This window comes from Cyclopterus lumpus, chromosome 19 (assembly GCF_009769545.1).
Source record: "Cyclopterus lumpus isolate fCycLum1 chromosome 19, fCycLum1.pri, whole genome shotgun sequence".
NCBI lineage: Eukaryota > Metazoa > Chordata > Actinopteri > Perciformes > Cyclopteridae > Cyclopterus > Cyclopterus lumpus.
Window position 1 is genome coordinate 12,511,241 of NC_046984.1, and position 27,968 is coordinate 12,539,208.

The window sequence follows — 27,968 nt, forward strand, 5'->3', positions numbered from 1 at the left end:
GGCTTTTAATCCCCACACAGTCATCCATTCTTGTGAGGTTGTCTTTTTTCTCTTTTTTAATTAAGACCGTACCTGTCCACATCAAAAGGCAACTCAGATTAGTCTTTTGGTCTGCCTAAGCTCTTTATTACTGTATATGGAATATGTTAAGATATCAGCCCAACAATGAATCATCTGTTTTGTGTAAACGTGTGCCTCTCGATGCTCATAACCTGCTCTGCTCTCCGAGATCGGCGCCGACGTAAGACAAAGACGCCGTCCGGATATACGAGTGGCTTCTTAGCGGTGCGGATCTAGAGCTAAAGATGATGCCGAGATAAGGAAGAAAAAGACAAGAAGGCCAGGAGAGGAGAGACATTTATTTGGCTCCACCGCTGAATGGGAAACTTCAATGAAACGACACATAGCAGAGAGTCGTGTGCAAACTATCCATGGTCAGAAGATACTCAAACTCTTCCCTTTTCCTCCTTTGCAAATCCAACAATGAAATGATACCAAATGCAGATACAGGCTGTTGAATTATATTTAAAATCATGTATTTAAGCCCCCCCAAAAAAAGAAATATAAATAGCACAGGTGGTAAATAAAAGGTAATGCATTTCATCTATAAAGCCTGTATGAAAAAAAGGAATATTCCATTAAGAGCAGAGTGAAGAGGTTAGGTTGTTATTACATTAAGAACATGTACTTTCCTGTGTTAGTCACATGAAGATGGGTTTGTCTAATTCTCTCAAACATACAAAAGCCATTTTCATTTCATTATCAATCTTTTTCAACTATTCTGAATCATTCATATACGGAGCAAATGTTTCAATATGTTGACAGAAAAGAAAAAAATACTAATGAGAGGAGGAAGGATTTTAAATTTATTTTCTGGCTGATCTTTCTGGTTTTAAGGCAGGATTTGTGCTTTTCAAAGCACACTTTAACTACAAGTTACTTTACAACAAAAAAAACACATTTTAAAGAGTAACAAAATAATCAAACAAAAGAAGTGTTGGGACTTTTCAAGAAATACTGTACAGTTTATGGCATGCGAAAGAAGATTTGGCATGTGGTGAAGAAAATCAAAGGTCTAATTGTTGCCCTGAATGGCTGATGAATCAATTATAACGTTTTCGTGCTGTGCAATGAATGAATCATGTAGCTTTGGCCTCATCAGACTGATGCCACCAACGTGAGCTGTATTTGTTTGTTTGTTTGTGTGCATTACTACGAATCTCGAACTGTCGAGTTGATGTAGGCACCAGGTTTTGACATGGAAGAATAATGCAAGAAAAAAAGACAAAATCTCTGGTTCTTAAGTGATGTTTCATAGGAGTATCATAAAAAAAGTAGACGTTTGCAATTTGAAAGCAACATTGCTCCAATGTCTACAAACACAAATTAAAAAGACACATACAGCTTTAAAGTAAAAATCAAACTAAAAATTCCTGACATGCCGTACTGTTAGTACCTTTATCATGACACGTGGGGACAAATGTAAAAAAAGAAATATCACTGGTGTTATACTTTTGCTAAAGAAAGACTGACTGACAGCATCTTGAGCTAAAAGCCTCTCAACAACATCCCCTCTAAATGGCTTCAGAAAACTCAAAGATGCATTTAAATAACAACAGCTTTTTTATGTACACAGGGGGAAAAAATGGAAAACGTCAAACAATTGCACAGCCATGATGACAGCTGTGCGAAGAAGAAAAGGACAGGGTTCAAGAAAAATATCAGGTCACGTGCAACCAAAATGGTTGTCTAACGACACAGTGGAATCTTCTTCTCTCCTCAATGACAGCATTTAACTCAACTTGTTCCGACAGAAGTTTTAAAAGGCCGCCTCTTCTTCAAATGTGACAACTCAAAAAGAAAAAAGTAACATAAATATTAGTACATTGAAATTCTAGCATTCATAAAAAAAAAGAAAGGCAAAGGCACAAATATCAACTTCTAATATAGGAGCAACATTCTGCTAAACACACGCAACATTAAAAAACCTAAAAATGTTAAACAATTGATGAAGTGAAGATATGCATAATACAGGGGTGAATATAGAAGGCATTATAATGTTAATGTAAATGTCTTTTATTGTGAAAAGCCCAGTACTTTGTTGGTGAGTTCACAGTGATCCTCTCAGATGAACTCCCCACGGAAAGGAAGTGACTGAATGTTCTGCCGTTGCCAGCGGCAGCGCAGCCGGGCCAGCAGCGAGTCCCTCGGGTTTTCAAACTCGGAGAAGCACAGCTGGTTGAGGATGTCATAAACTCCGGCTCTGGCAGCCACCTACCACAGAAACACATAACATGTTAATGAACACAGCCAGCTATGCTTTATTTTTATTTTTATTTGTCCATGACGGCCACACAAATGCTTTGAATCTCAGCTGTGCAGCTAAGACATTGAAACAATAGGCATCGGCCGCAGGTTTGGAAACAGGAAGTGATGGAAGAGGTATTCAGATTCTTCAATTAAGTTAATTTGATCTGCTGATTTTACAAATCAAGTTTAGTTTCCTTGTCACAAATGGCTGGAAGTGAGTTTTCCAAAGTCTTGAAAGCAATAACCCTGATGATGTCATAAAGATGCCATCAAGGTCATCTCGGGAAGAAACATCATCCCACACCAGGAAGCTCAAATACATATTTTGTCATTCTTGTTTAACAAGTGGCTTCCTGCCCACACATGTCAAAGCGTACTTGAGCATAACACTGAACCCAAATTGTTCCGGATGGTCAGCCGAGTTCCTCGCATGGTGGCGGTGTTTGAGTAAATGTATGAATTGGTGGATGAACGGCAACTCTATATTAAAATAATCTATCTACTACTGAATAATATGCGCAAGAGTCTCCTTGTGTGCAATCATTGCTTTAAAATATACAAGAAAATGTTGTTCACGACTGAAATGAAGTGGACTAGAAGTACAAATTAATGTAGAATTATTTTTTTTTAAAAACAACCTGACTATTGTGCATTAATGGGACAAAACAACCTTATGGAACAGTACTCAGTTTTTCTATGTTTGAGTCATTACTGAATTATTGAAGGCAGAAAGGAACATGGAGGGGCATCGCTCGAGAGACATCGCGTTCAGTATTTGTATTAAGCAGCAGGTCACGCTGACTCAGGATCTGCTTTGGCTGTGGAACCCCATCGGACTGATGGGAAGCACCACGGACAACTAGAAACATCTGTACATAAAGCCCGAAACAATAAAAACTAATTCAAACAAACCCTGCGGATGCTGACTTCTCTTCAAAAACGTTGAAGACTGAATACCCAATTAGAAGTGCCACAGCTTGCTCAGTGTACACTTCAGGAGAGGCTCAGAGAACGGCCGCTCCGTTTGGTAGAAAACAAAACACAAAAGAGACTCCTGCAGTCAAATCCTGTTCACAGGGTGTGTCAAATGGATGCATCTGCAGCAATGTGTGTATTGATTTTCACATCACAAGCCATTTGAAGGAACCACCAGCTGTTTGCAGCTTTGTAAGACACTTAGAGGATGAGTCAGTGGAGGGGACGATGCCTCAAACGCTTTGCCAATTAAGTCTCTCCCTCTTTGCCTCGGCCAGTCAAGAAGTCTGCAAACTTTAAGAGGAGAGGAATGTGCAGGAGGCGAGATGTTGAAACAAGGGCATCATTTGTGGATGCTCCCTTTTTAACTACCTCCAATAGAAGAATAGTGAAGGTTGAATGCCGAAGAGGCCATAATGGAACAATGAACAGGAATAATAATATGAAGATATCCCTTTCACTAACAATGATTATAGCTTAGCTGGCCAGCTTTGTGCAGAAATAAACAGCAGGCACCGCAGAGTGTGGTCTAGATTACCTAGTTGCTGACGATGCAAAATAAAATCTTACAATAGATATTATCCGAAGCCAAAACTTTTGCTTTGTAGAGTTGACAGTGGTTCAAACCCTCCCTCAGTTTTGTGAGCTGCTTCTCTACGAACACATAATAATGCAGCTCCTATTATCCCGTCTAAACTCAAATGTATCCACTGATTTCAGCACATCCATGTGAGTGTTTGGTGTGTTCCTGGAAGGCTGCCAGCCTGACTGCTGTTTGAGGTCTTTGGTGGGAACAAATGAGTTGGTGCAGCTGAATATTAGTGAGTGACTGTGACTCCCAAGAGGACTTCAGTTTTTTGGTACGAATCAGGGTGCTTAACCTGACTCATCTACTCCACAGCCCAGCTGTCTAAATAGGACGTGAGAAAAGTCTGCAACAGTGAAAAGAGGATGTTGGGACTGATGAGATGGAGAGGATAAAGAGTGACTGCATGCAATCTCTCGGGGTCAGAGCCGAGGGCGTTCACGTTTTGTCGTCTTCCTCCTTTTTTCTTTTTAAAGGAATACTAATTAAATATCGAATCTGTCTGGAAAGTGACTCCTTCACAGGTGACGCCAGATTTCTCACACTGCCCTCCAGCAACACAATCCACTTCTCCTCAATCCATCTCTATGTCCAGGATAGTTCAGACATAGATTATCTGCCACATGATATGCTCATATAAGCTCTGTCGGATTTTCTGGCAAAACTATTAATCTTTGGAACATATTGACCATCTGGATCAAAAGGGAAGACGATTATACGATTACAAAGACGCTCTCACTTCCACTTCACTGGGACTTTAAACAAGACTAAGAGCAGGCAGCCATGGCAGCTCATGTGCGGCTGTATTGAGAAACAGGCTCACAATGCCAACGCTAACTTGCTGATGCCTAACGGATATTTATTCACACCAGCTCATTGTAACACATTAGCATGCTAACCGTTGCTAAGTAACACTAAACACAAAGTACCAGGGTCATAACCAATAAACTTCACTTGCACACAAGTGGAGGGATTTTAATATATATATATGTATGAATGTTTGTGTATATAAATACGAGCTACGTAAATATAACATGTAAAGAGATGAGATGTGGGGAAAGCAGCACATCGATACGTCTGCACACAAATCAAAACAGGTCAGATCTCTGGTGGTAAATCGCAGCGGGCCTCGACGGTGTTGGTATGCGGTGACACAACCTTCTGTGTGACAGTAAGTAGTTCTGTCAGAGAAATGCCTTTCATGCTGCATTGAGGAGATCACAAACGCCAATACTCATTAGGCCGGCTGGAGTGGCTGGGGAGCAGCGGCGCAACGAGGAGGCGCTGGTCTTTCCCACAGTCGGCTATCTCAAAAGGCTGCACATACCGGACCTGTGTAGGGGGACAGGGAGGCCTCTGTGCCACACATCAAAACAGCTGGAATGACTGATAGGGTACCTCTCCTGCAGGCATCCATGGTATGCACTGTACACAAGTCCTGCCATTGTGTAAAGGGCCACGTTTTGGATTAGCAAACATGGATTTCAATTCCAATCCCTCCCTGTGATGTTTCTGCTCTGATGTTTACTACACGGCCGTGAGGCATCGGGCTAACGACGCTGGGGACAATATTTGCACAATGTGCGCACAATGTGGCGGTAAGCATTTGCTTCAAATGTGTAGCGCCCCATCGTTTTGATCCAACAGTGATCGAACACAAAACACACGCTCCTGTGTTCAAACAATCCGACTGAACAGAAGCAACACGACCAAATAGGTCAGAGGCTCCCTATCAGCTGGCACAGGCTGCTCCCCGGCATGACTGGAAACACTGTGCTCCAGCTTTTAGCCACTGTAGAGATCAAATTAGCGCATGCACTCGCACACGCGCATACACCCAGGACAGGATGCAGGACAGACTGTACCGCTCAGATCTGGCAGGTTGTGTAACCGAGGATTCAAATGCACGGTGCTGACCCCTCGACCAACGAACGCCTCTGGCGTCGCAATTTAATCATTAATGATCCTGCCACGGTCACTTGGTGATAGGCTAACGATTGTGCCTCCGGGTTGGTTGGGTCAGATTGATGGGGTTGCTGAACCGTCTCTGCTGCGACCGGGCCAATGAACACCTCACTAAATGCAAAATGTAGCACATGTTTCACAAAATTCTCCTGCATCATAATCGTGTTTTACTATTACTTTCAGAGATCACTCTTTTTAATTAAATGTGCTTCAAACTGGTCCTGGAAAGAGTGTTTGAAAGTCTGGATGGTTTTAATGGTTATCTGTTGCATGCGTTGGAGAATGATTATTTTATGGAGGAACATCGTGTGAGCTGACCTGATTTCAATTATCTTGAGCTGTACTGTTGTTTTCCTTTTGAGAACAGTGTGTGAAGGATTTGTGATTCTCACCTCAACAACATCCAGTGAACACTAAAGATGTGAAGGAGGCAGAGAGACGAACGCCACAGAATCCATGTGGACAGAGTGAACAGCAAAATGTGCATCGGCAACACAAAACCAGATTTTTAGATGTGCGAGCGTCTGCGTGCACTCCATGACAGCTGACAGGTTCTCCGTCGATTCTGGAAGTCTCTCATGGCCAATCAGAATCAAGATGTCTTTAACATGACACCTAATCCTGACCTGACTTATGCCAACAAGAATGGTTGCCACAGCACCTGTCTTCCCTTACAGAATCAAATACATTTGTACTTTATAATAAAAAAAAGAAACGTGGGTACAGTTTAACTAAGGACAATTTTGCATGTGGGAAGTATTTTTGGCACTCGACAGTTCTGAGTTGTGTTTATGCACTTTGCTGCCCAGAGAGCTCCTGTCAATCAAACAGTGTCCTACTGTGACCGGTCGAGGAAATGTCTTTCTAGTCGGAATAAGTATAACGTTGGCATTTCAGCAGTGTGCACTTGAGCTCTATTTATAAACATTAAAACGAGTAGCCTTAGGTGGAGACACAGTGCTGTTATGATGACCATGCTATCAGATGTCCAGTCTTCAAGGAAATTGGATTTGATTCATATAGAAGCTCCATCCAACGAGACCTCAGGCCATAAGTAGGATAGTGATGTAATTTTGACGAGTGGCCATAGAAGAAGTCTGTCTAGTCGCCCAGTTAGCTGGAGAAAGTTACTTTACACAAGTTTCCAAGACCACACTCAAAACGCACAACTAAGCTGTGAGATGTGCTTAACTCCAGGCCACAGAAAAACTTTTTTCTTAGCTTTACTGTATATTCTCTAACAGCAGCCTTTTTAAATAATTTTTTTTGTACCTCCTTTCCTATTTATTTACGCCATTGTCTTGATAAATTCACTACTTGACTCATATCGGGCGTTCCACCGTGTTTGTTTACAGTAATTTAGCATCGATCAGGAGTATGGCAACGAGGAAACAACTAGAATTGCTTAAGGGCATGAAAACATTTCTGTGAAAAGTCGATTACAACGTGGCTCTGTTGTTGTAATAATGGAATTTGTGTTGTGAAGACATTTGACTATATTTATTAATTAAAATGTTCAAGTAGGTTAGAGGCAATTAAACTAATGTGTTGTTTTGTTCTGCCGGGCCTTTATCAGCCGTTGGCTCTGATAGGATCATTTACTGGAGGAAATACTGCTTTGGTGCAGGTGTATTCTAATGCTCGAGAGAAAATGGTCAGGCCTGAAATAACATGAAAATCAGTTGAAAAAAAATCAGTTGAACACCCTAAAATGGCCCATTTGATGTCAGAATGACGCTGATGGATGGCTGTGATATATCGACCTGGTTACTTGCTTCCCTCCAGACCTTTCTGGTAAATAGGGAGGTGAGAAAAGATTGCACCGGCACGTCTAAAAGGACATTTTTGTGATCTAGCATCAGACCCCAGGTGTTCGGGGGCTCTGCCAGAGGATGTTAATGGAAAGTGCATCATAATACACCTTTGAGGCGCTACAAGGCCTTTCGATAACGCTGCTGTCCCCGCTGAGGGGATTCTCAGTAGTTAGGAATGTCAACTGAAATGTGTTGGAAGTGGTTGACTGATGATTTTAAAGGGCAGAGTAATTTAGCAATTAAAACTAAAATTACAATCAAGTCGCTTTCAGGCCTTTTCTGGCTACTGGCCTGAACTTTCCCTTCCACCTGAATGCCTCCGTCCTTCATGGTGTTTGCACCATTAACTTACACAAAGGAGAGAGAAGTGAACACAATTGTTTGCTTGTTTAAAAGCAATATGTTGACAACTTTTTCACATTTAAGTAGTGTTAATACATTGTTGGTTTACACCAGCTCTCTGTCTCAAGTGTTCTGTGTTTCTGCATTTGGTTTCAGTCATGATTACTTCCCCCTAACATATTGTTTGTATACAGTCGGAGCTTATTGCATTTTTTGGGGGGTCCTCTTTTTTGTCAAGTTTAAAGCCAAAGAAAAAAAAAAGAAAAATTAGTCTTTCAAGTTTAACAATGACGTGTGACAGTTTGGGTTCAATTTAAATTGGATAAAATCCCAAAAAGAAATAGAACAAATGTCAATGTGAAAGTGTGTCGCTTGCAGTGATATACCAACAGAGAATTGCCACCTGAACCGGCTTTATAGTGAGTTTCATTCATTCTTTAGCTGTACAGCTGCAACTCTTTGTGTTCATTCTCTCCACTCTCATAGTGACGTTTACAACCGCATCGCTGCTGTTTTCGGAAAAAAAACCTCTTCACACTTTACACTCCCTGCTCAGCAACGACCAGCAGACAGACACAGTTAGTAACAAACTCGTGAACATGGGAGAATGCAGCAGCTTAACAATGAATCGTTTCCCTCAGGAGTTGGTGGAGACCAAAAAACTGAGCAAAAAGTGTGTGACTATTGGGCGTGTGCTAATCAGGAGGCCAGAAACACTGCTCCAAATGAATGATGTGTTGCTGTGTAACAGCTGGGTGTGTAAATAAACACCTGTTGACTCACAGGTTTGCCAAGTCCACTTAAAAAGAGATAATGTGTCAACGATGGGTTCACAGCGCCGCCCTCCAGTGAGGTTAAAGCAGGTTAAACAAGCTATGAAAGACCTATTCAAACTCGGGACAAACGTTATCACACCACTATGAAGAAGATTATTCCGAAACTGGGACCAGACCTAACTGCTGTTTCTGCTCACAGAAAAGCAGTTTCAGTCAGAGGAAGAATAAAGCAAAACAGAAAGGAATCATATTCAATATTCTGTTGTGACAAGTGTTTTTATGTTGCCTGCTTTACAATAGAGCGTTCCTGTCCCCTGTGTGCACGCTTGTATTTTCTCATGGCATAACTGGGCCATTACAGTCACTCCGATGCACCGCATATATTTGCTATTCATAACAGGAAGAATATGCCCCGATTGACCACGCATATTTCTGTGACAATTGTTTTCACAGCTATTGTTCCAGTCTATTTTGGAATGCCACATTTTGTTAATTGAAATAAAACGTGTCCTCCTTTGTCCTCATTGAGGTGGAATAAACTCAAACATTGGGAGGCTTTTGGCCTCTGAGTGGTCTGCTCACAAATGAAAAAAAATATTCGCTGGAAAGTTGTTTGCTTTTAGCACAAGTGTTAGACGCTCCAGTATGACAGTGTGATTTTAGCCAAAATATATTTATTTTTTTCGGATTTAAGAGGTTTTGGACATTTTAATTGTAGCGTGTACTAAAGTTAAAAAAAAACAAGACAACTAATACATTTGAATTAAATCTAAATGTATAGAATTTGCAAATGTATAATTTATTTATTTGCAGCTTAAACTGATCCCACTGAATGTGTTTTGTCAACTTTACAAAATGCTTGTTTCTTTTATAACTATGCGAGTTTAACATATTGCAACATACATTGTAATTGCAGTGTGTGTGTGTGTGTGTGTGTGTGTGTGTGTGTGTGTGTCTGTGTTGGGTACCGGCACTTGCAGACTACTCATTTGTTTGGAATGCACATAAATTCTCCACTTAACTGTTGGGGCACAGCTGGCCAAACGATTAATGTACCCAACAAACACACGAGACATTACGAAGTGCAGTGTGTGGATAACCAGGCCACAATAGAGCAAGAACCAGCTTGTAAACTCCTGGAGAAAAAAATAAATGAAACTCTGGTAACTGGATCACAATGTGAAGTGTGTAAAGTGGGAAGAAAAACTAAATGTTCTCTTCTGCCAAGCTCTTAATACTGCCATCGTCTCAATGAAAATGCAATTACCGGTAAATGTGTTCAGCAGCAAAGCACAAAGGGAGATATTGGTCTTGAAAGTCATCAGCCATCAGATATTCTCACCCTTTTGATGCAATGCCAGATCTTATTCATGCATAAACACATACATAGTACAGAGTTTATAAAAGAGAAATAAAGGGCAATAAAAGAGGCGAGTGAAGAGAAATCTTCATTTGTTTTCCTGGGGGTCTTTTTATGGGAATGTAGATATTTCAGATCAATATGCAGATGGTTTGCTTGTTCTAAATGTTTTGGGAAGTGTGTCATGCAGTGTGGGACTCCATCTGGTCTGGTCTTAAGGCGGTATTGACTACAACACTGGCAGCAGCATTAACTTCTAACTTCTATCCAATTTAATATTAATTGCGACCCAAGCAAAATCATTTAGTGGTTAAAAAAAAGGTCTTTCTTTCTTTCTGTCCCGTCTGTCTATTTTATTTGCACCAAAAGGAATACAAATGCATATATATATATATACATATATATATATATATATATATATATATATATATATATATATATATATGTATATATACATATGTATATATACACATATATATATATATATATATATATATATATATATATATATACGTATATATATATATATATATATATATATATATATATATATATATATATACGTATATATATATATATATATATATATATACGTATATATAATGCATGTCTATTACGACCAAAGTGAGATAGAATAGAGCAGTGGGAGCAGAGATCCTGTACCTGTTCCATCCAGAGAGTGAAGGAGCGCTGCCAGGAGTCCTTCTTCTCCAGATGCAGGTATGTGTTGAAGAGGATGAGGTAAATGTATCGCTCCAGGTACTGCAGGCTCCTCAGCAGCAGCTGCTGACACGCCTTCTCCGTCTTACCACTTTTGATCTGAGAAAAGAGGGAACCAAAGCTTTATCACTCTCTCAAGATGGCACATCAAAGCACTTTTGTTGTCCCCACACAGAGACAACAGTCATCAGGAGCTCATGTGTTTTACATTCCTGCATTATTACTGAGAAATTGCTGGCTTGTCTCTATTTTTCTTTAGCTGTCAATGTCTTCCATTGCCTCCTACTTGTAGACAGTATTTACATATTGCATAATCTTTTGAATAATGAAACAAGTTTAGAAAAAGTTTTTGCAATCAATGTGCCGAACCTGTTCTATATCTAATTTAAGTGCAGTAAAGTGCTTCTAAACAAAAAAACATCTTGACAATAACAAAAAGTAATTCCACATACAATTCTGTAAGTTCTGCAAGTAATTAATTAAACACAAGCACAACGTTCACACGTCATGACAATTCACACAATGAATCACTCTTAGGTTGTGTGGTGAACTAGTTTTCAGTTTATATAACATCCTCATTCCTGCACTTATTCCTTAATTTTATTATAGGAAAAGCAGATTTTCCTCTAATCAGAAGATCGGCAGTTCGATCCCTGGCTCCTCCAGTCCCCATGTGTCCTTGTGTAGATACTGAACCCTAAATTTGGATTGTGCATTAGTTTGTGTGTGAATGTCGACATGGGAGTGTACAGCGCTTTGAGCGGTCAGAAGACGAGAACGGCACTAAATGAATGCAGACAGCAAACGTTACCACGTTGTTTTAAAGGGAAAATCAAGAATAACACTTGTTATGATGAATAACATCTACATTTGCTCTTATTACATTACATTTCATTTAGCTGATGCTTTTATCCAAAGTGACTAACAATCATGTAACATTCATACATCGTAGACACAGCTACGGGGAGCACTTCAGTGTTGAGTGTCTTGCTCAAGGACACATCGACTAGGGCGGGGATTGATCTGCCAACCACCTGATTGAAAGACGGACCTGCTAACCACTGACCCACAGCCTTCCACAGATAGAGATAACAGAATCACCTGCTAGCTCAGCCTTAACAGACCTTGCAATACCTTGTGATAAAATGAATTCATTTAACTTGTAAAGCAAAGGGAAGTATTTGTGTCAAGACAATTTCGAGCTGTGCGAGATATGGCAGATATAGAAACCTAAAAGGGGAGGAATGGAGCGCCTTCTCCTATGAAATTCTTTCATCTCCTCGCCCCTTTTATCTGTCCATCTTTTAACACCGACAGCAGTTTTGACATTTGAGTTCAGACGGTAAGCCATTTCCCAAAACTGTCACCCTATCAGTTGTTTACTCCAGATAACCTTAAACTCTATTGTTTTATTATTAAATGTTGTAGTTACATGGTAGTTATTTTGATAATGACTAAATCATACGAATTGTCATGGTAAAACCCTATAATCAGAAACACTAGAACCGTGCAATTATCCAAAAATAATGACAGAGCTCTTATAATCCTTTTGATTTGTATTGAAGAGAAACAAATAATTTACTTTCTAGGAAGAGGCAAAGGCCTTTGCAAGCCAATCTTAGAAAAAAGGCCCCAACAAAATCATAATAAAATGAAAATCTAATGCAGAAATTTAAGTAACCGAGCAAAGCTTGAATGTCGTGGTCAAGCACCTCTGCAGCAGCACTATTATTGGTCACATGCTGGAAATTGGCGTTGATCTTCAGTTGTTGCTCTGAGGCAAATACAGACGGTGTATTTTTCTTCTCTTCTGATTGCTTGAAGCAATTGACGGCATCAAGCAGAAAGGCTTGCCATCCAGCCGTGAGGTGTAGTGTGAGGTGTGTGCAGGATTGGATAACATGTCAATTGGGGTTACGATAAAGTAGCAAGTCGGGACGAGGTGTAGTGTGGCTCAAAGAACTGTCAGCAGCTCCTCAGATGCCTTTTCTGGAGCAGATTGTAGTCTGCATTGTAATGCGCATTTTGACTGCCTGACTGACTTCTGATGGATAAAACAGATTATCTGCACACAGCAGCATATCAGCGAGGTATGTTAAATGCATTGTGGGGGCTGCCCAGAGAATAATGAAAGTTTACCAAGTAGGTGGGCTAGCACTCAGTGTAATATGAAATGTGCACGGTGCACATTTCATATTACGATCATTCATATCATACGATCATTCCAGAGCTGAATGACGCAACAGAGAGCGAGGGGGAACGAGTGGGGTTTCCTGTTCATTCCCAAACAGCCGTGGTTGGATCCCAGTTTTCTAAGCATCTGCAGTAGAGTGGAGGAGAAACTACACCTATGGAAACAATGGATGTGCTGTGTGTTGTCTATCAACTTTCTCAGGACACAGAGGAAGTAAAAAAAAGCACACATGCTTCGAACTTTATCTAATCTTTCTCAGTTATTGACTACAGAGGCAGAGCAGGTGAACGCTGCTGAACCTGATCACCCTGTGAGCCCTGCTAACCCAGAGGGCTTTCTGTTTTTCATCTCTCAGCCTTAAAGTGTGCAGTGCCAAAGCTTGGCAGATATCTGTGCAAATGCCGAGCTCCTAACACACACACACACACACACACACACACACACACAGTCACTAAGATCAGTTTGAAAGGATTACATAATTCACACCTCGACAATCTGCAGAACCTCAATTATATGGCTGCCATCTGTCTACATAGACAGAGCCATAAATGTGTTAGAGCGGCTTTTCCTGTAATATCAGAAGTTCCTTTCCGATAGCAATGTTGGGGAAGATGTGGTGAAGTCAATTTCTTTAATTCCATCTATAAGAGACTCGGCTCGAAAGCGTTCGATTTGTTTGGATTACGTTTCTTTAAATTCTTCAACAATCCTGTTCTGTGCTGATAATCATCATCCACTTTTGACAAGCTGAAAAAGTCCATAAAGCTTTTTATCACTCCAGATGAAAAACTAAAGAGGAGGAAAAGGTGGAAAAGACAGAATCCTCTCCTCTCGCGTGGCCTTTCATAATAAAAGGAGGGGACGGGTCACTCTTAGTTCGCTAACATCGCACATAACATCGTTGAGAGAGTCATTGAGAGATAATGAGATGTGGTTCAGAAGGAGTGGGTGTTATCACTGCGCTGGAGGCTGGTGACAGCTTTCGGTTAAATTAATAACTGGAAAAATCTCATATCCTTCCGTTTCATAAGCGAGAAACAAGCTGGAGATGGTTAGCTGAGCTCAGCAAAAAAGCTATAAGCAAAGAAAAACAGCTATCCTGGAAACACAAAACACAAAAATAAATGCACTCGATATTTGTTTGTGCGTGATGCAATACCATCCCGGAAAACGTTTTTAATCTCTGCCGTTTAATATCACACGCCGTTTAATATCACACGCCGTTTAATATCACACGCCGTTTAATATCACACGCCGTACCAAGTTCAGACAAAAGTTCACAATAATCTCTGGATAAGCGTGACAGCCTAAGGTAAAGACAAGTTAATACTGACGAGTGTCTCAGCATTTATACAAAAGAGCCACATATACATGGTGGGCACTAAAGAGTTCTGTCTGGCAGCTCATCTGCTGTCTCATCTGCTTGTTGAGATAGATAGATAGATAGATAGATAGATAGATAGATAGATAGATAGATAGATAGATAGATAGGCCATTAAGCCAGCTAAACATGTTAAATCAGCAGCGGAGGCAGTCAATAAAAGAGAGCTCTCTGATTGGTTGTTAATTTCGGTGAATTAGCACATGAATAAAGAAAAAAGAGAGTCAAATTAATTGAAATAATTTGTTGTCTTTCCTCAGATCTGGGACTACTTCTTCAGGATGACAAATACAGACTACAGCCATCTCAAGAAACAACATTTAAAAAAATAAAATCTGTATTTGAATGTTGTTTAACAACACGTTCTTTGAGTTTTTTCCTCAGCCCTATAATAATATTGGAAGATATGACACAAAAAGACATTTCAAAATATACATTTTGTGTTAGGGGATTATTTTGTAGCTGGACAACTTCTGGGTGCACCTCAATGTAAACTATTTATTTTAATAATCTCTTAAAAACTATAACTGATTTGTTCCAGTCATTTAAATTTAGCATACTGATAATTCTCAGAAAGGAATTCAATCTGGTTTGTCTATAAAGAAAAGTAATGCATGCCTTGAATGGTGGCAGTCGAGTGTTGAGGGTTGACCTCTCCGTGGGCTCATGTGAGTGAGGAGTGAATTGAGAAGTGCACATTATAGAGAAGTCCGTCTGCTTGACATATGGTGCCAATTACCAGCTGATGGGGTTGCCGAGGTAAAAAGGCCAATCCATATTGGCCCTTCCCACCCAAGTTTGCACAAGCAGCCATTCATCAGATTCTGCAAGAACACCTCCCACCCAAATCCTAAACCAAACCCCGACCTGTCTAGAGCAGACAGGCAGCCTACACATGGCTCTCGACTCAATGTACAGACAACTCAAAGTCATGTATACATGCTGATTTTCAGGTAGGTTCATTACAAAACAGGCACCAACTGCAATTTCCTGGAACTACTTTCCATCAAATATGACTATATATTATATATATTAGACATTTATATATATAAGACATAAATATGTGTATATAGAGATATATACAGCATATTAGACATAAATATATATATATATACATATATGTATATATGTATATATATGTATATCTATATTAGACATATATATATTAGACATTCTAACTCTCTGTGGATCTTTTTCTTACAACATTTTTTTGTGTGACTCATCTTCACTAAAAGGAAGTATTCAGTTTTTTCCTCTGGTGCCAACAGGTCTCTACATGTCTTAAAGAGCTTAATGATCTGTATAATTTTCATTTTAGGTCATCTCAGCTCTACACTGTCAAACCTGTCTCATTTTTCACTCGTCTAAGCCTTACTTTTAGACTCTGATGAACTGAAGATGAATTGTGATTTGAGCCGAATGTTTAAAAGCTTCATTAGACACATGTAATTGTAGGTTATGTGCTAAAAACCTACAATTAGCATATTCAGTTGCTTGTTTGACAGTTATTGAATCTTAGAAAGGTACCCTCTGGAGGATTTTTCGTGCAAACACACAAGTTATGTTTACATTTACAAGCTCACTATATGCACACTTGAAGCTAAACAAACATGTTGAATACAATTTATTCGTCAATAAAACATCTGCAACATCTGGTATTGTTGACGTCCAAGTTTACCAGCATGTATCCTTCTTCTTCCTTGCTATGTTTCTTGGCACATTGCAGTCACCTGTAGATCAGTGGGATAGTGTGAAGCCATTGGTAGGGCTGCTATTGTGTCACTCGTGTGTGTGTGCGTGCTTGTGTGTACTAATGTGTGTGCACGAGCTGAACAAGGACGCATGCATCGACAAAACTGCTCGATAGCACTGACAGAGGTCAAAAACTCAACAGAATACCTTTAACCTGCTAGAATTTGACATGTGACATTTGCCATGTTATGATATGATATTTTGCGGAGGAAAGCGATACTGAAAGTAATGTGAAAAGAATAGCTTGACCCTGAATCTTGACTTATTTTCCATTGTGTTCTAAAACCTGCACACAATTAATGTATCATGAATTATTTAATCTTTGCTCTCTTGGCTAATGTTCCACCTTCTTTCAAGTGAACGCTTACATCATCGCACTTTTTTCCATTCTCTAAAGTCTGTGTGAAGCTAACTAAATTTGATAAAGAAGGACAAATATATTATTATTGTTATAAAATTAATAATTATTGCTTTTAAAACTTTAGCCGCCTAGTGTGTCCGTCCCCCAGATGCTGGAATGTGTGAAAGTGAGAAAAGTATAAACGTATTTCTCATATACTTCTCTTTTTATTTGTATTTTTTTTACATGCACGCCATTTTTTTAAAGACCATCCACCCACCCAGTCTGCTGCCGGTAGAAAAGCAATCTAAGTTGTATATCATCTGGCTTCAAGCTGCAGAACTGACCTTCATGGATCAAGATGGTGCTCGAGAGTCCTTTTTTGTTAAAAGAGAGCAGGGAAGCCATGGAGCAGCCAGTGAGAGGAGGAGGACGGAGATGCCTTTACGTTAATGGTTTCTACAGATTCCAGTTCTCCGTCTGTCCTTTTTCCAGTCGCTCAGCCACACTACGCTGATTAAATCATGAGGTCGAGGTTGAGGTGGATCGTAGGGGCAAACTGTGTCAATCCGCATAGTGTATATTCAGCTCTGCCATCAACCAGTCAGCCTATCGAGCCGAGGGCTAGAAAATGAAACGTGAAATGTAACTTGATTACGTTCTCACATTCTCATGACATCGCAAGCAAAGTCTCATGATTTCTATCGGAAGACAGATTTGAACTTTCCTTTCATATCTAAACTGAATATTTAACCAACATAAGCCTAAGAAATAACCCAAAACATGGGGAGCTAAAGACGGAATGTGCTGTATGATCAATGGTCAATCGCCGTTTGACTAGCAAAGGACGATTTCCCAAGCAAAGACACATCACGTGTCTGGTGAGCAGAGATTACAAAAGCCACAAGAGGAGACAGGGCTCATCAATTTAGCCTACACAGAGACTGGAATATCTGCCCACATTAACCACACACATTATGGTACATTCTGTATGTGCAAATGCCTGGCAAAAGAGCACAGGGAGACTCCCACTGTTAATCAATCATTTACTGGGCTATCATAATATCTTGTGCATGCAAACCCAAAACTGGGGCATTAAAATGGTAGGTCTGCGAGCTACAACCAATCAGATATTCTGCATGTAAAAAAACACTGTAGTTCTTCTAATCAAATGTGTACCCTTGGCCACAAATGGCATTTATTATTGATGCTGGGGGTTAATAGAAAGCAAATGTGTTAATGGCTGACTTCTTTTCTCATGAGAGAGTCACAAAGCTGCTGTGAAGACCATGTTATCTTCAATTTGTTGGCTCACGACAGCATGGTTAAACACTGTGGTTGTGGTTTTGTGTGTGTGTGTGTGTGTGTGTGTGGGGGGGGGGGGGGATTTGAACTAACTATAGCTTGCATTGCCATGAAATTCGGAAAATTAATTTCTTCACCTTCTACAAGAAGCGGGGGGGGGGGGGGGGGGGGGGGGGGGGGGGGGGGGGGTTGTGCAAGTTAGAAACTATGGAATATCAGAACTGTGCTTTGTGGTGATCAATCAATGCTGCCCATGATGGTAAAGTAGCAGAAGGATTTGGAATCGCGACTTTTTCCAGAAATACACAACTGAAAGAGTGTGTAGGTCGCAGGTAAAAAAAAAGAACAAATAGCCTACTACATGTAGTCTCGTGATCCATTGTTTGTATAAGAAAAGGCTCATTATAGCCAATTTAAGCAAAAACATACCCTTTCTTCAGGCACTAGCCTGTAAATCAGACCAAATTGCCACTTAGTTTTCACAATTATTCAGTATGACTTTGTGTTTATAATCGCCATTGTCCGTTTGGTAGAAGGGATTACTTTGCCCTAAAAATTAATGGAGGCGTATTCATGCTTTACACTCAACACAGAAGCAGCAGTAAAAGTTGCCAGAAGCAGTCCATTTCATGTCATGTCGATTAAAGATATATGCTAATTTAAGTGTTTTCTGCTCTGTATTTTCAAATCTATGTATCCATCCAAAGTTGTCGCTATCTTTGTATACATTGTTTTCCTACACAATTTTTCTGGCTGTGGCAGAAAAGATGACGTACGTCTTCTTAATTCTCCCACAAAGTTCTTATTGGCTAGGATTGCTTTTTCCAAACCAAAGAGACTGCAGGCAATGACACAACAAGCAAGCTGGAAGAATCTGAACCACTGAAACAAATCAGACATGCGGGCGCTGAATCAAAGGTCTTGAAACAGGCTTTGGCCCATTACTCAAACGGATTTCACAACAGCATGACTATAGACTTCAATTAAATGTTTTCTGCCTTCAGTCCGATCACTGTATATGCTTGTCTAACGGTGAGTCATAGAAACAGCAACAATTGGATTTCACCACCTGAGCACCTGTCAAACTATGGAATGTGTTAAGGCTATGAGCCTATTCTATAGTCACCAGTTTTTAAATGCTGTCACCCATTAAAATCTGTCCATTTTTTTCCAAGAATGAAAGAATGCAGAAAGAACATTGCGTATTAATGTCTCTGTGTGAGAGAAGAAAAAACAAACATTTGCCAAGGCATCTCTGGAGGTTCCTTGCTGACCCTGTGAGTTGGAGGCACTCTGGCAGGAGTTATGGCGTCGTTAACGCGGAATTCATCTGTTGCACGACTGTCCTCACATATGAAACACGGCTTCCCTACTGGGGCATTATGAAAGTGCAACTCAATGCAGTCACGGCTCCTGCATATCCCACATGGTTGGCATTTGAGTGGCTTCACCATTGGGATTGTATTCCCGTAGGTATTTGTTCAGTGCAAGTAGCTAGCTGGTGTGAAAGCTCAGACAAAAAAAGGTGGACCTTTTCCTGGTGAATATATTTGGGGGCTCAACAGGATCCATCAGATACCATGACCACAGCTACTGCAGGCATGTTTAAACACTCATGCATGGTTTTGGAGGTAGTTATTCCTGGTCTGTGGGGTTGGGGGAATGACAGATTTAGTGTGTGAGGGCAGGAAATGGCAACCCTTTCTGTGCAGTGCTCAGCGAGGTCTGAAGCGTTGTCCTGGGGCCAGTGGTTAAGAAGGGGGTGGGAGGTCAGGGCAAAGGGCAGGCCAGGGAAGTTCAGTTATTCAGGGTAAAAGGGGCTAGGAGTCAAAATCACAACACTTTCTCAAGCGGTCAGCATGTAGAAAGTGAAGCATAGAATGCCGATTGATCCTACTAGTGGTGTAACAGACCATTGTCAATCCGTGATCCCTTGAGGTCTTGCACACATGAACCGTGGATTAATTACAAAGTTTAACAATCATAATGTGAAATAAAGTTTTACTGACGATCGTTGTCAGCCAATATCCAGGAAAAAAGGACATACAATCATCGGTACTATCAGGACATTGGCATGTCCTGATAGTACCGATGGCAGCACCGCTAACGGCTAACCATCACATGTTCCGCGCAGTTACATTATGATGCGTTCAGGCTCTGTCAAGTGAAAATTACTTTTGGGCGAAGGTTAATTATAACGTTATCATGATGCGTTCACATGTAATCTCGTAAAATGTAGTTTTGGTGAGGCCTTGAATAAATCCAGTTGTTTGAAGGAACTGTTTTCACAACAGCATGAATAGATATTAGTATCGGCTTGGAAACATGATCGGAAATCTATAAAAGTCATATTTGCTGCCTTATTCTTTTGTGCTGATCAGATCTGTGATACAATCCGAACCGTAAGTTGTTATGATCTGTTTACATGAAGAACTTTGTCTCCAGTGTAGCAGGCACATCTAACTAAAACTAATCAATACAGTCTAATACAAATGCCCTGCAGGAGTCCTATCGTCATGAATGTTCACTTTTGGTTGGTGTTCATTCAGATTTATGATCATTTGGTTTTGCTGTTGAATTATATTGCATAGGTTCAGCAAAATCATAAAAAAGGAGCTAATCAGTACAGTTTTAAATCTTTTGTCATTTTGTGTGAAGGTGTGCAAATTATAGAGCCCGCCTGCCTCAAACAATACAAAATGGAACGAAAACATGCCTGCATTCTGCCTACCAAAGGATATAATCACCATAAATATCCATGAATCATAATTTGTGTGACTGGCCTGCAGATAGGTAGTAGGAAGTCTTGAAACAGTTACCGTAATTTAAATATTCATTGAGTCAACTCAAGCATCTTGCAAATGTACAAGTAAATATACTCTTTAAAAAGGCACATAAATCATCAGCAACAAAAATCTGAGGTTTGCATCAAAGTGAATTCAGCAGCTCCCTCGTGCATCATGTCATGTTGGACGTCAAACTCTCACTAGATATCATTTGAAGTCATTTACAGCTGTGGATGGAAACGCCCTAAAAATAAATGGGCTCCCAAAGAGCAACTGACTCGTAGCAGCTGCATGTAACCCCCCGACTCACCAAACCCCTCCGGAGAGTCCCCAGAGATGCTTTATTTACCCCCTCGTGTACTGCCACACACACATACAAGTGCATCACAACTGTCTACTCTCTGGACTAATAGCGCACAGAGAGGCGGTGTTCAATGTCCAAAGAAATAGCTCAGCTGGTTGCACCTGCTCAGCAGAGATTGGGTCAAAGTAAGATATTTTGTAGACAGCCGCAGCAAATACTGTTATTGGCATTGGCAATGTGAGAGGCTGGAAATTATGAATCAAAACAAAACGCTGTGCCTCTCCCACTTTCCTCCCTCTCACCCTGTGCTGGGTCTAAATAAGAGCCTCCTTATAGAAACTGCGAGTCAACGCACACTTCTGGCAAGAAGAAGAAGAACCTGTCTCTACTTCAGGTGGGCTCATTTTCTTGCCAATATTTCCCTTGGCCTTACCAACTGCACCTTGTAATTGGCCCACTTATGTCAAGTGGTTATTCTAATTGAGAAGAAATGTGTTCACACAAAGATCCTCAAGCCGAAATAATACGAAAGATATCCAAGATTAAAGTGCAAAGCTTTCAGAAGTGTGGACAATGAGATTTGGTAACCCTCTCGTGCTCTTTGTTTCTAATCCTTTGCTCTTCCTCGTTAGTAAAATGAATCTGGCTGTCAGTGCTGCGGTGGTCCCCTCAACCTCCCCAGTTCCTCCCCCTTCTTCTTTTCGAAAGACGTCCACTACCTTTCCTCAAGAAAACCTGCACACAGCATTCTCCCCTTTCTGAAAATATTTTTCCACTGCCCCGTCCAAACCATGAGGCCCTTTCTTAGCGCGCACACACACACACACACAGACACACGCACACACCATTTGCTGCTCATTCACCATTCACTCTTGCCCTGGGTGTTTCAGTTTTCTCGCCACCTGCGTGGAAAAGCAATCAATTTTTGATTCTCGATGGACTGGGTGGAAAGCCAGCAATTTTGCATGCAGTAAGAAGTCCAAGAAAGAATGAATGAGACAAGACTGTGCAATCTCCTGCCAGCGGTGGTCTGAAATGTAGTACTAACAGAGCTGAGAAATATAATTGTTTGTGGAAATGGAATATTTTGATACCGTATTTTCCGCACTATAAGGCGCACTTAAAAGCCTTTAATTTTCTCAAAAAACGACAGTGCGCCTTATAATCCGGAGCGCCTTATATATGGATTAATTCTGGCTGTGCTTACTGACCTCGAAGCGATTTTGTGTGGTACACGGCGCTCTGTCAAAATGTTTTAGGACGACTTAGGTAAACTACAAAGCCGCACCGCTTGCAGCATTATGGTGCGAATATTCACAACGCTTTACTCGCGTCAGTTTATTCGCCAGTCAAGTTGTGTTCATTTGTGTCTTTCGCAACCAATACGCCCTCGTATTTGGGTTCATAACATCACCCGTAGGCTCACACAGCTCGGGGAGTTTCACCGACTCTGCCTCGATAACTTCCGTTTCCAGCGCTACCAGAGCGGCAGCAGCCCAACGGGCGGAGCATCTCAACACTGATTGGCTGGCGAGTTGCGAAACATTTGCAACTCACGTTGTAAGTTCAAATATTTCAACTCTGGCGAAATTTCGCAACGCGCGAAACGCGTCTATTGCAACGCCTGGCGAATTTCAACCAAACGTGTCTTTGCGTTGACTTTACATGGGATTCAGACGCGCGAAAAATTTGCAACGCGTTTGGTGTGAACGCCCCTTTACGGCTACCGTAGTCAGGAGCGTCGCGGAGTAATACATACTGTGCTTCGCCATAATATTACAGTGTGTGTGTATAAGGACCCCACAATGGCACCTGTCAAGAGACACGCTTACGACACGGACTTCAAACTCAAGGCTATCAGTCACGCAGTAGATCATGGGAATAGAGCCGCTGCGAGAGAATTATTGTGAATACGCTCATTAACGTTTGAACAATGTTGAGAGTTATTGTGAACACGTTTAATAAAGTTTGACTGACTGACTGTTTTGTTTCGCTTAATGCGCCTTATAGTCGGGTGCGCTTTATATATGAAAAAAAATAGAGCGTTTGTTTCATTCACTCATGTAAACACACAAAGCTCCACAAAGGAAACAGTAACAAAGTAAACAACAGGGTGCTTAGAGATGGCTTGAGGCCATTTTCAATCTCAAACGGCGATGGAAAGAAAGGCCCCTGCAGCTGATTCCTGTGCAAGAGACAGGAGGAGGAGGAGGAGGAGGAGATGAGGAGGTAGCCTCTCCACTGCATCGGCCTTGATGCCGGAGGACGCATCTGCAACGCGAGGTTACGCCTGGTTGGCAGCAGGGATTTACAAGCCCTTCAAGAAGAACCCCCCCCCCCCCCCCCCCCCCCCACACACACACACACACACACACACACACACAAAAAAATACTGCCCCCCTTTCCCAGGCCCCTCTGGAAGCTGGCGGACGGTTCAGGTCCCAGTGTAAATATATTTTTTCTCTATCAAAGGCACATTTTCCAACCACTGTCAAAGGGGAGGAGGGTGCTTTGCAGTGGGGGAGGGCAACACGAAAAGAGAGAGTTGGGGGTGAAGTTTTTTTCCCCCTCTTTTCTCCCCTCTCTCTCTCTCTCTCTCTCTCTCTCTCTCTCTCTCTCTCTCTCGTCTGCTGCTGCCTGCCGGGTTCTTGCAACATCTGGCACTGTTTATCACCTGGCCTGCTGGTTCAAGCAGGAAGGGAAGGCTGAAAGGGGAACATAGTGCCAACCTGACGTCTGCTATATCAAGGTTAAAAGATCATTCTGATTTATTACAAATGTGGGTCCTGATTCTATAGTTTTGGCCATCATTTCCATTCGCTATGATATTGTCTGATAACTTCGTAACTGTGGAAATCTAGAAAACAGCAACAAAAATAAGTCTGATTAGGCAAATGAGGAAGCAAGCCAAACCCGTAAGGATGGTAGTTGAGATTGCTAATCAGTCAAAATTGTCACATTCACAGATCACAACAGTTAAAAGGTGACCTGTGAAGTTTTCTTATGAATAAACAATAAAGTTCTGTTCACGTGCAGTAATTCTCGCCAAACGCGTACGCATTTCCGTCCTTGTGAAACAAAGCAAAGCGTTATTTTTAATTCCCTTTCATGTTAGCTAGCTTGTTGTCTTCTTCTTCACTGCCTGTGCCGACACAGTGCGATGCTCCGATGCGTGTTACAGTGTTGATCGATAGAAAAGCACAAAGCTGAGCACAGTGACTGCAGCTCAGTGGTAGAGAAGCTTCTGATAATCAGTGGTTCGATCCCCACCTCCGCTAGTCCATGTCAACACTTAACCCCAAATTGCTCCCGTAGTTGTGCCTGCGGTGTATGAACGGTTAGTTAGAGCCCTGTTGGCCAGGTGGCACCTTGCCTCCCATCAGTGTATGAATGAGTGTGAATGGGCGAATTATTTCATGTAGTGGTAAAAGCACTTTGAGTGGTTGGAAGACACTCCACAAGTCCAGGTCCATTTACCATTTACCAAAACTGGCGACAAAACTGGCGACATGTGTGTATGGCCTGCGTCCTCATGGTATATACAAACTACAACAAACCCACTCACGCAAAAACATTGCTCCAAAGTGGGCAGAAACTCAACAGGGTCCAATGTAAGTATCATTGTTGGAAATAATGGGCACAACTACAAACATGAGAACACATTTTTCACCAAAATGTGTCCTTTTGAACAGCCCTTGTTGTTACTCCTGATGCGAATATATTGCAAAATACCTAATTGATTTGAAAGTGAGCCCGAGAGCGAGCCTTTTCCTGGAGCCTGGCATCAGAGAGTGACAGACGGAGAGAGAGAGAGAGAGAGAGAGAGAGAGAATATAGGCGAAAGACAAGGTTCATGGGACAATGAGGCCCATTGATACGGTGGAGACAGGACCGGGTGCCTCCAGCGCGCCGAGAACGGCTGACGGTGCACAGGGGCACAATGATTACAGTCTGCATTACAAATGGCTAAAACAGAGCCGTGGTCCTGCAGAGCCCACAGCATCAAGAGAGACCTTGTCCAGATAGGTCTTCAAAGCTCATGTTGTTCACTAGGAACCCCTTTCAGATACGGAGCGTTGTTTCTTTCTTTTTTTTTCTTAATGCAAAACTTACTACTGATTCTCCTTCCAATGGCTGCATTTACTAATTACTAAAACAAACACAAACAGACAAAAAAGGCTTGACAATGAGCGGCCAGAGACTTGAATAAAGACACAGATCTTTTATACAGTATGTGTTCCTATATTGTTTACCGTATTGGAGACCTCCATCACCTCTGTTGACAAGGAGCATCAGAGGTCAATGGGACAGTTTAAGCTATCCATTAAAAAAATACTGAACTCATGTCGCAAAGAAAGACGTTGGGTAAGAGAGGATGAATTTGTCTACGTTTATGGGATGGTGCTTAGAGTGGGTTCCGCACCCATTGTAAAATTGTTAACTGCAATTCTGTAAAAAAAAAAAAAAAAAGTCTCAGTTGGAACCATTTTTCTAGGTCAAAGAAATGATGAAGTGACATGGGTCCAAAGATGGGTGGGTTTTGAGCACTTATTGCACCAGCGGGCCCCTGTGTTTTGTACAGCAGCCACACTTAATAAAACTTAAGGAGGTCAAGCCTGAAACACCCACAAACAAACATTTCTTTTCTTGCCTTTTTTCCTCTCAGTTTTCCATTTAGACCCAAAGGAATTCCATTGAGTTTGAGAGATAAGTTATGTTGCACCACAAACATTTTCCACACTCTGCCAGCAGATCTCTTTCATTCACGTCTCTAGGAACCTACATCTGAACAAGTTATTGACGCCATCTATGGGGCTCGTGTGAAACGGCACCTAAATCCTTATTAACATGCTAAGACAGATTCATAAGTAAGCAGCGTTTGATATCTGATTTGATCAAATAATACAGACATGCTTTTGAAGACGTGAGTATGTGAGATATATATATTCAACACAAGTTTAAAATACTCATCTGGAAGCGGAGTTTCCGTTTCATGTATTTAGACCTCTAGACCTGACTCTGCTCCCAACCCTGACCTTCTTAATCCTCAAAACACAAAGAGAGGACTGGCAAAAATGTCCTTAAACGTCCAACTCACAAGGTGTAAAATCTAATTGGTGCTCAGAATGACAGAAGCATGACAGCAAACACACACACACACACACACAAACACACACACACACACACTATCTTTACCTACTTATGCCCTGTGTGTGAACCTTTACCTGTTTAACATCTATCTTTTTCAACTACCGGGTCATGAATACAACAAGAGTTGTGCTCTACCTGTCTGTACGTGCAGATGATGATCTCTCGCAGATGGTAGTGCATGGGGGTCATGGTCTCGCTGACGGAGTCCAGGGCCATGTCCACCTCCCTCTTCATCCTGTGGCCGTCGGGGAGCAGACGCACCAGCTGCATCACGACCTGCACCCCAGAAACAGCAGACACTCTTTATACAATGCGTTTAAAGCCAAAAAAAGACTGCAAAATGTAACGAGCAGCGCCAACTCTGGTTCCTCGGCCTCCCACCTAACATAACACATAAAGTTATTGCATCAAATGACACCAAAGCTGCATAAAAGAGAAGGAGCATAATTTCTTCTGTCTGGCAGCAGTTCGATTTTTTAATGAACACCTTTAGGTGTTTTTAGATTTAGACTCAGCATCTTTCTGATGGTCATGTTTTATGGGGTATCTTCTGGTTTTGTTTGTTTTGTAGTGTTTTACATGTCTGTTGTGCTCTGTGGACTGTGTCTATTGTTGTCTGTATGAATGTTTGGTGACAAATGAGTTTCCCCACTGGGGATTTATAAAGTTTTCTAATCTAATCTAATAATCTGTCGTCGTCCTGTAAATCCCGATGCTGGTTGAGACTAAAAGTGTTTCAGCTTGGAAACAGCAGTTGACAAAACAATCTGAAAACAAGGTCTTCATCTGTTCTCGCATTTTTTAAGTCGCTTATGGGAAAATATTCCTGAAAAGTTTGTTATATATATTATGTTATCATTTCTTAACATGTAATGTAATATGTTATGCCATAAAATAACAATTGGCCGGCATGCATAGAATTTGTGTTATTTTAATGTTGGTGCATTATGTGGAAGAAGAAGAAGAAGAAGAAGAAGAAGAAGAAGAAGAAGAAGAAGAAGAAGAAGAAGAAGAAGAAGCAGCGTTGTAGGAATGCAAGAGAGCAGGATCAGAGAACAGAACAGGCCTGCAGGCAAAAGCCTCTTGACTCATTCAGTGTGTGTGTCAGACCGGCAGCATCAGCATGCCTGACCACTGTCCTTCTGAAAAACACAATCTGCGTCAGGTTGAATAACACTTTTACATTTTTCTCCTTAAGATTTCTGTCTAAATGCGATTTCTTTCTTTCCTACTATGTATTCTACTGAAAGTCTCAATCCACGACATGCCTTTTATTAGTCTGGCTTTACATGACAACAAAATGTTGCCTATCAAACCTTTCAAAACACCAAAGTCACACAATGGCACGATCAAGCGAGGTCAAATTACTGTTTTTCACTGTCTTGTGGCTTCGACAAGAGTGATATGACGTCTTCCGCTCCCTGTCAGAAAGGGCTGACTGACAGCAAGGAAGAGCGGTGGGAAATATTCTAAATATAGCATACTTGAAAAAAAAAAATCTTTGTTGCTGCCACTGTCTCTCAACTCCTTCTGTGGCCACTTGGGGGCAGCGGAAACCAGTTGTGATCACAAAATATGATATCAAGTTTATATGGCAAACTTGTTGGCAAACAGTTGCTTAGTTATGACTGATAAAAAAAAATGATATGCACACTCTTCTATCTCTGTTTTTGGTCTCCTTTTGGACTCCTGATGGAAATATCTGGCTCAGAGATGCTTCGTCTACCAGGGCGCTGATTATCGAAGGATCAACTAACACTGTATCACACCAGAAGCCTATTATATCCCACCACAGAAGTTCCTCCCATCACTTGATGCTCTGGATCACACAGCATAGCAACCCTGTTTTTGGAGATGAGGCAATGGGGATGGAAACACCACACATCCCTCAGAGGTTGAATTGGAAG

At 41.2% G+C, this 27,968-nt stretch overlaps 1 protein-coding gene across 3 annotated transcripts in view; it reads right to left on the reverse strand.

The window, feature by feature from the left end:
* Positions 1-344: 344 nt before the first annotated feature.
* pald1a (phosphatase domain containing paladin 1a) overlaps positions 345-27,968 on the reverse strand; it is a 46,216-nt gene continuing 18,592 nt past the window's right edge. For 2 of the 3 annotated variants that reach the window (XM_034559008.1, XM_034559009.1), the window contains exons 18-20: positions 26,197-26,337; positions 10,792-10,947; positions 2,125-2,274 (exon numbers count right to left, since the gene is read on the reverse strand). In XM_034559008.1, coding sequence (XP_034414899.1) covers positions 2,125-2,274; positions 10,792-10,947; positions 26,197-26,337 — 447 coding nt within the window. Of the gene's footprint in view, positions 2,275-10,791; positions 10,948-26,196; positions 26,338-27,968 lie in introns of all 3 variants that reach the window. The other variant, XM_034559007.1, reaches the window with a different exon arrangement.